At 45.1% G+C, this 12,560-nt stretch overlaps 1 protein-coding gene across 1 annotated transcript in view; it reads left to right on the plus strand.

Annotated features, from left to right (window-relative positions):
* The window catches only part of fbxw2 (F-box and WD repeat domain containing 2), a 34,243-nt gene that overhangs the window by 12,594 nt on the left and 9,089 nt on the right, over window positions 1–12,560 (plus strand). The window contains exons 2-3 of the mRNA XM_078226414.1: window positions 7,987–8,496; window positions 10,968–11,162. Coding sequence (XP_078082540.1) covers window positions 8,007–8,496; window positions 10,968–11,162 — 685 coding nt within the window. The 5' untranslated portion in view covers window positions 7,987–8,006. The remainder of the gene's footprint in view (window positions 1–7,986; window positions 8,497–10,967; window positions 11,163–12,560) is intronic.

The following is a 12,560-nucleotide window of genomic DNA, read 5'->3' on the forward strand; positions in this document are numbered from 1 at the left end:
GACCAGCTGATTATTTCCAGCATTTCCTATTGTTTCCAGATTTCCAGCATGGGTAGTATTTTTGTTTATTGTTTACCCTCCATTCCATGATACACAGCTGCCTTTTCTCTATGACTTTGCCGTTTCTTTTTTTGCGGTTTCAGTCTTGGCCTGGATCCCCCCTCTCATTCTTCCTGACTGGGTGCAGTGTCTGCAGACTCTATGCGAGTCCATTTGCAGTCAGTTGTGTTCAATTAAAACTTTGGCAGTCTGCGACCCTGGCACCATTGAGCTTGAGCATGTCACAGCATTTGTTTCTCTGGATCTTAAGGTGAAGAGTGTGGACAGGCAACACTGAGGTTCAAGAGAAGAAAGTCCAAAGGTTTCAATCTCTCTTGTGTGCTAACTTCCTCCTGAAGTTCATTTTGGTTCAGAGGAGAATATTGACCAAATTGGGCAACCTCCAGACGATGGCCCTTGGCTTAACATCTCGTCCAAAAGACAGATTACCTGACAGTGCAATTCTCCTTCAGTGCCGCAGTGAAGTGTCTGCCTCTATCAGGTGCTCAAATTCTGGAATGCGATTTGAACTTTTGACCTGCCGGCATAGAGGTGAACATGTGATCGGCGGAACTGGTCCCAGAAGTAGTGCGGAGAGTGAGGTTAGACCGGCCAAATGTCAGTTAGATGGAGAACTTGTCACCTTCTGTGTGCAGTAGCCAGTAAATGCGGTTTAAGTAAATTATGTGAACAGAGATGCAATTACAGCTGTGAGGGGGGGGATGATATGTTAGAAGGATCATCAACTGAGGCCACATGGATTGAGTTTAGGAACACACAAGGGGCAGTCACACTACTGGGAGTGTGCTATAGACCCCACAGACAGTTAGGAGAGCAAATGCGTCAACATATCTCTGAGAAGTGCAAAAGCAATAGGGCAGTAAGTCGTGGATTTTAACTATCCCAATATTAACTGGGATAATTTTATTGCGAAAGGAGTGGAGGAAACAGAATTCTTAATGTGCATTTGGGAGAGCCTTTTTGGCCAGTATGCAGCAAGTCCAACAAGAAAGGGTGTTGAAACCAAAAGAGAAAATGTTGGAAAATCTCAGCAGGTCTGGCAGCATCTGTAAGGAGAGAAAAGAGCTGACGTTTCGAGTCCAGATGACCCTTTGTCAAAGCTAAAAGGCATAGAAATCATAGAAAGAAATCATAGAAACCCTACAGTACAGAAAGAGGCCATTCGGCCCATCGAGTCTGCACCGACCACAATCCCACCCAGGCTCTACCCCCATATCCCTATATATTTTACCCGCTAATCCATGCATCCCAGGACACTAAGGGGCAATTTTTTAGCATGGCCAATCAACCTAACCCAGTGGGAGATATTGGGTGCAGGAATGAAAGATGAGTCGCAGCCAGAAAAACAAGGGGAAAGGCTGCTAATGGCAGTCCATAGAGAGAATAAAAGATGTGAATGGCCAAATGGCAGAGAAGCTGAAATCAGAGGCTAAGCTGTGACAGATGAAGCTGTGGGGGGCAGAGGGGGGATGGTGAGAGAGGTAAAATTGAGAAAAGGGGGGGATGGGGGATAGCGGGGTAGGGGGGGGGGGGGAGAGGGGTTCAGATTCCAACATCTGCAGTAATTTGCTTTTGTTAAGAAAGTTCTGCCCTTGTTTTTAGGAAGTGATGCTGGGCAAGTAGAAATTTACTAAACTGATGAGTGGACTGGAAATAACTACTTGAAGGTAAATCAGTGTCAAAGTAGCAAGAGGTGTTCAAAGAGAAGATTCAAGGGGTTCATGTTCCCACAAAGAGAGAGGGTGGAATGGCAAAATCTAGCTCTCCCTGGATGTCAAGGAGCTTGCAGACTAAAATAAGGCAGGAACAGAAAGCTTATGTTAAAACATCCAGAACTCAATTCTATAGAAAGCTGATAGGATTATAGAACGGTGAAATCAAAACAAATTAGGAAAGCAAAGAGAAGACATGAAAGAATATTGGCAATCAAGGAGAATCCCAAGTTGTTTTATCAATATATTAAAAATAAAAAGGATAACTGAGGAAAGAGTCGGGCCCACAAAATATCAAAAACGGTGTGGAGGCAGAGGATGTGGGTATGGTTCTTGGTGAATACTTTGCATCTGTCTTCACCAAAGAGGGGGGCAATATAGTTAGGGAAGTGGAGTGTGAGGTACTGGATGCAATAAACATACAGGGAGAGAGGAAGTATTAATGGGATTAGCATCCTTGAAAGTGGATAAATCAACAGGGTTGGAAGAAATGTACCCCAGGCTGTTAAAAGAAGCCCAGAGGAAACTGCAGAGGGTCTGACCACCATTTTCCAATCCCAACTGGACACTGGTGTTGTGCCAGAGCACGGGAGGCCTGCTAACATTGTACCTTTGTTTGAAAAAAAAAGGAGAGAGGGAGGGAGTGAAGGAAAGATGGAATAATGACAGATCAGTGTGTTTGACCTTTGGTATTGGGAAAATGATTGGAATCACTCCTGAGAGATGGGATTTGTAAAAAGAATTGCGGATTAGAGAGTGGATAGAGGTTTGTGTCGAGGGATCTGATTGGTAGAAAGAGTGGAGGGGAAGTGAGGGAAATTCTTTTCACTCGAGGGGACTGTGGGGTCTAGAACTCACTGCCTGAATGGGTAGTAAAGGCAGAAACCCTCAACTCATTTAAAAGGTATCTGGATATGCATCTTAAGTGCCGTAACCTGCAGGCCGACAGATCAGATGCTGGAAGATTAGGATGGGTAGCTTGTTTTTGGCCAGTACAGATGCAGTAGGCCAAGTGGCCTCTTTTGAGCTGTAAACTTTCTATGATTCTGTTCCACGAGCCCAGTTGAGTGATTTTTGTTCGTGTTATTTCTGCTCAGAACCACGATGGTAGTGGATGGAAATGGAGTTTCATTTCTTCTCGCTCAGTTAATATTGCTCCCATGTTCCTGGTGAACGTCACTCCTGACAGCTTGAGCTGCCATCAGGAGCCTGGTGAATAAATGTGAAATCGAGTCATGCCAATGAAATTTCCTCACCTGGCTTTCTGACTAATGCCAATGGCTGTTCCAACCCAAAGCCATGTGTCGTGCATATTCTGAGGCAGTCATTTCGTATGGTATTTGAAGCGGCACAGTGGGCAGCACTGCTGCCTCACAGTGCCAGGGACCGGGTTCAGTCCTGGTCTCAAGTGACTGTGTGGAGTTTGCATATTCTCCTGCGTCTGCGTGGGTTTCCTCCGGGTGCTCCGCTTTCCTCCCACAGTCCAAGGATGTGCAGGTTAGGTTGATTGGCCATGCTAAATTGCCCCTTAGTGTCATGGGGACTAGCTGGGGTAAATACGTGGATTTATGGGGATAGGGCCTGGGTGGAATTGTTGTCGGTGCAGGCTCGATGGGCCGAATGGCCTCCTTCTGCACTGTAGGGATTCTGTGATCCAATCCTCAGCTGCTTGCAGATAAGGCAATAATGGAGCTTTGGAATCTCATTTCTGGCATCAGCTTGAAGGTTTTTTTTGTCATTGGAGTTATTGTACTTGCTATTATTGTAGGCTCTGAATTGGGAGTTCAGGCTTCATTGTTGTTGTATAATCACCTACGTCGTGCCTGTTGCCTTATTGAACACATTAGTCAGTATCCCCATGAACACCCTGAAGCAGAAGAATGGGGCATTGGGGTGCACGATGATTGCAGGATTCACCCACATTCAAGCTGTTTTTGCATCCACGTCATCCTTTGGGCTTCTTTACACTTTACAGCTGCACTCTTGAATAATGAGGTACCGCTTACTGAATGTTGAATTCCTGTGTGCTGATCAGCAGCATATTGAGCAAGTCTCTGAGCCTACTTTCCTGCCAACTGCCTTGGATGTTTTATACAGTATCACTCAGCCATTTCCCTGCGGTTTTCCTCTGTGTAGCATCTTAACATGCCTTCAACATGTCATCGATGAAGACGAACATCTCGCCAAGGCCATCCCCACACCCCCACTTCTTGCCTTCAAACAACCGCACAACCTCAAACAGACCATTGTCCGCAGCAAACTACCCAGCCTTCAGGAGAACAGTGACCATGACACCACACAACCCTGCCACAACAACCTCTGCAAGACGTGTCGGATCATCGACACAGATGCCATCATCTCACATGAGAACACCATCCATTAGGTACACAGTACATACACTTGCAACTCGGCCAACGTTGTCTACCTGATACGCTGCAGGAAAGGATGTCCCGAGGCATGGTACATTGGGGAGACCATGCAGATGCTACGGCAATGGATGAATGAACACTGTTCGACAATCACCAGGCAAGAGAGCTCTCTTCCTGTTGGGGAACATTTCAGCGGTCACGGGCATTTGGCCTCTGGTCTTTGGGTAAGCGTTCTCCAAGGTGGCCTTCGTGACACACGACAACACAGAGTCACCGAGCAGAGACTGATAGCCAAGTTCCGCACACTAGGACGGCCTCAACCAGGATCTTGGGTTCATGTCACACTATCTGTAACCCCCATGACTTGCCTGGGCTTGCAAAATCTCACTAACTGTCCCGGCTCGAGACAATACACATCTCTTTAACCTGTGCTTAACCCCCTCCACTCACATTGTCTGCACCTTTAAGACTTGATTACCAGTAAAGACTCTCATTCCAACCATTATTTTGTAAATTGAGTTTGTGTCTTTATATGCCCTGTTTGTGAACGGAACTCCCACTCACCTGATGAAGGGGCAGTGCTCCGAAAGCTTGTGGCTTGTGCTACCTGTTGGACTTTGACCTGGTGTTGTGAGACTTCTTACTGTGCTTACCCCAGTCCAATGCCGGCATCTCCACATTATAGCATCTTAAAGGCTGCTGGCTTTGAGAGTCAGCCCCTGCACACATGGTTCATGACATCTCTTAGGAGCCCAATGCCAACAGCAGACGTTGACAACAACCAGATCAGCCAAAGCCCACATCAATCATTAAGAGTGTTCAAACAATGATTCAGATGTGTGGCCCTGTTTAGTGGCTTTCTGTGCTGCAGCCCAGTAATAATGCACCTTATTGTGCTGTGCTGTATGCTGCACGACTCTGAAGATGTGTTGAGATGAAACCACCATTGCGGCAGCCTTGAGCGTGCTGAGGGAGTGTACACTGATGACAGAGGCTGGGAAGAAATCAGAAGGGGCGCATATCCAGAGATGCTTGGCAGCAGCTCACTAAAGAGAGCTTCAGCAGAAGAATCTGTGCTCTCTTGTATTAACAGTTAATGTCCAATGCATGTATGAGTCCTTCCATATTGGGGCCTTTCATGCGTCGGTGCAGACTCGATGGGCCGAAAGGCCTCTTCTGCATTGTAGGATTCTGTGATACCATCATCAGTATTTGCCCGAATAGCAAAATTACTGCTTGGGTGATCAATATTGGAAGATGATCAGCTACTATCGAAACATTCTCCACATAGTTTGAAATGACATTGCAATTCTAATGACTTGCGTACTGCTTGTCACCCTCTGTGTGAGCTCCTAATGCCTGTTTACTGTGCTCTTTATTGCTTCAGCAAGGTGCTATCCTAATAGCTGCAACGTGGACGGAGATGGGTTGCACTGGTTCGATCGGGCTCATGTGATGTTGTTGATTAGTGAATTCTAGGAGCTGTGGATTGCGAGCCCGTCTTCAGAGTTTAACAATTCACCGTCTGTCGCACCAGCTCGGCATAGCTAGCTTTCCGGCATCAGGGTGGGTACTGGTTTTCGGGGTCCGAAAACGAACAGAAATGTGATCACGAGTGATGGATTTTTTTTTTTTGTTGCATTCCCGTTGCTTAAACTGCCACTGTTACTGATGTATAGGTGAGTAGCTCAGTGATCTGAGTGAAGCCCCTGTCCATTTGATCTCCAAACCTGTCTGAGGCAATGAAGACGGTTGATGCCAGAGTTTGTACAGCTCCAGTATGAGTGTCCCTGCTGTTACTGCTAGAGGGATGCTCTGTGCAATGGGCATCAAGGTGACGACATGGTTGAATGCAGAATACTGATGAGAACCTATTCATATTATCTGACAAGTTTTGCCATCTCCCTGACAGATATTTCAGTGCCTTTATTGATTGTTGGGGCATAGAAATCTAATTTAAAATGACGGGACCCTGAAGCTTGCATGTGTCCTCTTCAGCAGAACGAGGATGTAAGCTTGGCTTCCCAGTTAACTCTTCCCTTAGCTTTCTTTGCCATTGCCACCTGACCTGTCTGTGTTACTGTTTGGTGGAGTGAGCGGTGACAGTCATCAGTCCGTCAATAGATCGAGCAGACACGGGGAGGGAGATAAGAATGAGGAGGTAATTTCAATGCTTAGCGCTTGCTGGTTCAATGCCAGCACGATCCCACACCAGCTGCTTGTGTTTGAGGAGGTGAGCGTGTGACTGAATTAGGTAGAATGACACCTGGTACAAATCGTGTTGTAACAGGCCTATAACTTCACTGTCTCCAAAGACTGCTGTGACTTCTCAGTATGTGAGTATGACCTCTTTCGTGGCAGCGAGCGGTTGTGCACTGGCGGCAAGTCCTCACACCCCACCCAGTCTTCTGTAAGAGGAGTGGAAGTGGGTAAGTGTGCACCAAAACCGGAAAATGCTGGAAAACCTCGGCAGGTCTGACAGCATCTGTGGAGAGAGAATAGAGCCAACGTTTCGTGTCTAGATGACCCTTCGGAAATGTTGGCTCTATTCTCTCTCCACAGATGCTGTCAGACCTGCTGAGATTTTCCAGCATTTTTCTGTTTGATTCCAGCATCCGCAGTATTTTTGCTTTTATCTTAGTGGGTACGTGTGCTCTGGTTTAAGGACTTTCAGCCCAGCGTACAATTGTGTGCATGGGAAGAGGCAGCTGGGATGATCAGTAAAGTAAAGTTTATTTATTTAGTCACAAGTAAGGCTTACATTAACACTGCAATGAAGTTACTGTGAAATTTCCCCTAATCGCCACACTCCGGCGCCTGTTCGGATCAATGCACTAACACAGCAAGTCTTTCAGACTGTGGGAGGAAACTGGAGCACCCGGAGGAAATCCATGCAGAATTGAGAGTGGTGGCAGTTTTTGAGAATGAATGTAAAAGCAGAAAAACATGCAAGAAGGCTTCCCTCTTGATTGACTAAAACCATGAAAGTGAGAATGGGACAGTTGATTGTGTGGAGGTAACCGTAGGGCAGTAGGATTGCAATGTAAGCAGAGGGTCCCAGCTCTACACTGCAGTCAGGTCCTGGAGGATAGTGCTGCAAGCATTCACTGTTACCATCTGAGAGGCAGAAGACTATCCTCTGAATATGCTCCACCAGCATTTCCACTGCTGTTCAGAAAATCTTGGGCCAATCCACCTAACGCACACACCTTTTTGGACTGTGGGAGGAAACCGGAGCACCCGCAGGAAACCCACGCAGACACGGGGAGAACGTGCAAGCTCCACGCAGACAGTGACCCGAGGCCGGAATTGAACCCGGATCCCTGGCACTGTGAGGCAGCAGTGCTAACCACTGTGCCACCGTGCCCGCCCTGTTGTGGTAGATAAACGCAGAATCAGTTGAATTGGTGTTCTACATACAAAGGTGTGGTGTCACTTATACAGTGTCAGCAGAAACCAGAGATTGATTTTTAAAAATAATTGTTTTCTTTTAATATTAATCTATAGTGTACATAATTAAAGCATTGCTTCCACTGCTGTTTGAGAGAGTTCAGAATTTGCAGTTGCAAATAAAATACACCAGCAAATCAAATGAGCTCGATATTGAAATACCAGCTGTATAGAAACGAGTGACAAGATAATTAATTCTAGTAAACCTTTCTTAAAAGAAGCAAATATTGCAATTGAATACAATTTGTGCTTTTTATTTTTGCAGAGAAACTCTGCCTGTGCAAAAATGTTCACCCCACGCTTGATAAGGCAGCACGGAGCTGTTTTGGCTGCAATTTTAACCCGTTCTCCATGTAGTTGAACTATAGAATGATGTGCTGTCTTATGTTTCACAGGTATATTGTCACATGGCCATATGGAGAGAAAGGACTTTAATGCATGGCTTGAAACCCTCTCCAGCACTTTTATCACCCTGACGGAGGCGCAGAAAAATGAGACCCTGGACCACCTGATCAGCTTGAGTGGGGCTGTCCAGTTGAGGCACCTCTCCAACAACCTGGAAACACTTCTGAAACGGGACTTCCTCAAACTGCTTCCACTGGAGCTGGGCTTCTACCTGTTGCAATGGCTTGACCCACCAACCCTACTCAATTGCTGCCTAGTCTGTAAGCAGTGGAATAAGGTGATAAGTGCCTGCACTGAAGTTTGGCAGGAAGCCTGTCGAAGCTTAGGATGGCAGATCGATGATACAATTCAGGACACTCTGCACTGGAAGAAGATTTACCTGAAGGCAGTTAGAAGGATAAAACAACTGCAGGACAAAGAAGCCTTTGAGACCTCCTCTTTGATTGGCCACAGCGCCAGAGTGTATGCTCTTTATTACAAAGATGGATTATTGTGCACAGGTCAGTATAACAATAGATCACCAATCCCAAGAATGTTGGGAAATAAAAATGCATGCAAGATGTAATTTGTGAAATGCTTATCTTTTCTAAGCGTGGAGCTGTTACTGAAATAACCATAAAGTGAATTATTACCACATTTTAAGGGCGGAACTAAAGACTTTGCTTTTTTTGGTATTTAATTATTTTCACCCTTACCTTTTCTGCCAGCTGTTAGCTGCCACTTAGTGGCTTTCAATGAAGAAAGCCGACTGCTCAGTGCTGTAGTCCTCTGTACGTCCACTGTCCGGTTGATTTTTGATTGTTGGGAAGTAGGTGAGTAACCGGTGGCACAGTGGCTAGCACTGCTGCCTCACAGCGCCAGGGACCCGGGTTCAATTCCAGCCTTGGGTGACTATCTGTGTGCACTCCGCACATTCTCCCCGTGTCTGCATGGGTTTCCTCCCACAGTCCAAAGATTTGTGGGTTAGGTTGATTGGCCATGTAAATTGCCCCGGGACATTCGTGGGATAAATACATAAAGTAAAGTTTATTTATTAGTCACAAGTAAGGCTTACATTAACACTGCAATGACGTAACTCTGAAATTCCCTTAGTCGCCACACTCCGGCGTCTGTTTGGATCAATGCACCTAACCAGCATGTCTTTTAGAATGTGAGAGGAAACCGGAGCACCTGGAGGAAACCCACACAGACATGGGGAGAATGTGCCAACTCCACTCAGACAGTGACCCAAGCTGAGAATCGAACCCGGGTCCCTGGCGCTGTGAGGCTGGGATTATGGCGATAGGGCCTGGGTGGGATTATGATCAATGCAGACTCGATGGGCCAAATGGCGGCCTCCTGCACTGTAGGGATTCTATGAACCATTGGTTGGAATTTTTCTTCACTGTATTTGTTCTTTTCTCCCCTTTTGACACCGATGTGGTTTGCCCTGCCTCAGTAGCCTGGCTGCCTATTCGAATGACTGCCAACCCTAGGGAAACACGCTGACGAGAGTCAGTAATCTCTGGGTCATCGACCTGCCGGCATCAATTGTATCTGCTTGCGGTTGTCATCAATCTTTTCGGCCTAATCCTCTCTGGGCGAGGAATATCTGAGAAACAGAATCAAATGTTACATACTCATTTCTAACTGAAGACTGATAATGAATTAGTGTCTTAAATTCAGAATTCTGTGGGTGTAATGACCTCACCAGTACACAGTACCTTCATTGCTTGATGTTTACTAAAACAAGTCTGATCTGTTTCCATCAGCCGGTTATTGCTCCATTTGATTGTGGGTTGTTTTCGCAGTGTCATTCGGTCTGGTTTGGTGTGTGTTTCGCTTGTCACTGATACTGGTTTGTAATGTGTCTGGTCTATTTGATTGATGGTCATTTGGCTGAATAGACACTTGAGAGGACATACCATTCCCTTATACGCAGTGCTGTTCAGAGCGAACGCACAAGCTCTGTACTGAAGCTGGGGCATTTTCCTTCAGTGTCCAAGGTATTTCTGATCAAGCGTAAGAGCTTTTTAATATATCTTCAAAATTATCCCGCACTTGCTGTTATTGTAAATAAACGGTGCCTGTTTTTTTCTTTTTGGGGCCCCGTTTATTTTACTTTGCATTGGCAAACTCAGTCTGGGTCCAGGGACATGCTGAGCAGAAGGACCCCTCGGGGCTTAGAGGGCTAGGGAAGCAAGTGACCCAAATTGTATTTCAGTACAATTCTTTAGAATTTAGAATACTTTAAAAACTAACTTTGGGTACACTAGTATAAGTAATTCTATGATGAAAATACTGCGGTTGTAAGTTCCTAGAACTGTATTAATATCCACTTGTATAATATGTAAAGCAACCTTTGTGTATATCAAAAGAGAAAATGCTGGAAAATCTCAGCTTTGGCAAAGGGTCATTTGGACTCAAAACGTCAGCTCTTTTCTCTCCTTACAGATGCTGCCAGACCTGCTGAGATTTTCCAGCATTTTCTCTCCTGCTTTCAGATTCCAGTATCCCCGCAGTAATTTGTTTTTCTACTTTGTGTATATCATTGCTTTCTGAGACTGCTGTTTGTATAGATTTGGTTTGCCACATGCACTTTAGCAACAAATACTCATTTACAGCAGCTGGACAAATCTAAGCAATCCAGTAGATGTAATGTTGATTTGAAAGGGTCGTTTACCAGCTACGTAAGAGGTTCAGATTCAGAGCTTACAGTGCATATTTCTAAGCAAAGTTACAGGCTGGGAAAATCAACTCTGCTCAAACTCCCTTGAGCTGGATGTAAAATGTTTGTTGAAACTATAGTTAGGGTTTAAAGGTGCTCAAGTTGGAGAGAGGCCTGTCAGTTCAGAATGATTAAATCGCTTTTTCTTTGCGGAAATTGGAATCTATTTGTATTGTAAAATTGACACATCATTGCATTGGAAAATTATATATTATGCACAGTGCTGCAAAGATCATTAAATTCAATTTTTATTTTGAACTGCAGGCTCTGATGATTTATCTGCCAAACTCTGGGATGTCTGTACTGGTCAGTGTATATACGGGATCCAGACTCACACATGTGCTACAGTGAAGTTCGATGAGCAGAAACTAGTTACAGGATCGTTTGATAACACAGTAGCCTGCTGGGACTGGAGCTCAGGAGCCAAGACTCAAAACTTCCGAGGTCATACAGGAGCAGGTAGTGGACAACAAAATGCAGATAATTTTACCAACACTTCCGCTACGCGTCCTTCAGAGTAAATTTATGGTGAAGTGAAAACTGGCTGTTTAAATTCGAGTATGTAATGCCTGACATACTTAAGATCTCTAACTTACTGAACACATACTTTCCCTAATAAAAGAAACCCGATAAAGCTAGTGGGAGGGTGGTCATTCTTTTTTCAATCATGTACCTCCAAAGTATTGTGTACCCTACTACCAGCCACACCAGATGTCATCTGTAATTTCAATCCCAAATAAACTTCCTTCTATCACTTAGCAGAGGGTATCCGTAATCCAGTGCACTTGGGCATTGCTTGTTTTTTGAATTGGTGAGCAGGGGGTTGTAATTCAGTATTTATTCCCAGTTTAAAATCTTCACTTTTTTTTTCATTTGTGGGAAATGGGTGTCGCTGGCTGGCCAGCATTTATTGCCCATCCCTAGTTGCCCTTGAGAAAGGTGGTGGCGAGCTTCCTTCTTGAACAACTGAGTGGCTTGCTATTTCATTTCAGAGAGCAGTTGAGAGTCAACCACATTGCTGTGGCTGTTGAGTCACATGTAGGCCAGACCAGATAAGGATGGCAGATTTCCTTCCCTGAAGGACATTAGTGAACCAGATGGGTTTTTCTGACAACCGACAATGGTTTCATGGTCATCAGTAGATTCTTAATTCCAGATTTATTTTTTTATTGGATTCAAATTCCACTAGCTGCCATGGCGGGATTTGAACCCGGGTCCCCCAGAACATTAGCTGCGTTTCTGGATTAATAACCTAGCGATGATATCACTAGGCCATCACCTCCCGCTTTTGCATTATCCATCTGATGTTTTCTCTTCCAGCATAGTTTTGAGGTTCCAAAATGCCACTGGGGGTACTAAAGCCCAACTGTTGTATGTAACATTGTGCATCACCCAGTATGCATGAGCATTGAACCGGAAAGCATGGTGTGCCAATTTACCCGTTTTGATGGCTTCTTTTGAATCTACTTGAGCCTTCCCCGGCTACAGGCTTCATTCACTTCTTTGCTGCAACCTCATCATCTCTGCCAAGCCACCTCATCAACTTGAAAGCTACTTGCATCCAATTTGGGACCTATCCATTCTGGTTACCAGCTATTGGAAGTAACACTGAAATGAAAACTGGTCCTAGTAAAAAGATCACAATGAATGATGAGCAATAGAAGCAGTGATTAGAAAGATCTTCTCATTTTACTGGACCTGACCCTACCCTCCTCTTCCCTCCCTTGGATCCCAATAGGTTCAACTATCTCCAACCACACTTCTCCCGACAACACGTCCAGACCATACACAAATGTGATGGAAATATTGCTGAAGGGCAGGACATGTTTTTTTGTTTGTTAACTCTAAAATCTGAGC

Source organism: Mustelus asterias, chromosome 13 (genome assembly GCF_964213995.1).
Source record: "Mustelus asterias chromosome 13, sMusAst1.hap1.1, whole genome shotgun sequence".
NCBI lineage: Eukaryota > Metazoa > Chordata > Chondrichthyes > Carcharhiniformes > Triakidae > Mustelus > Mustelus asterias.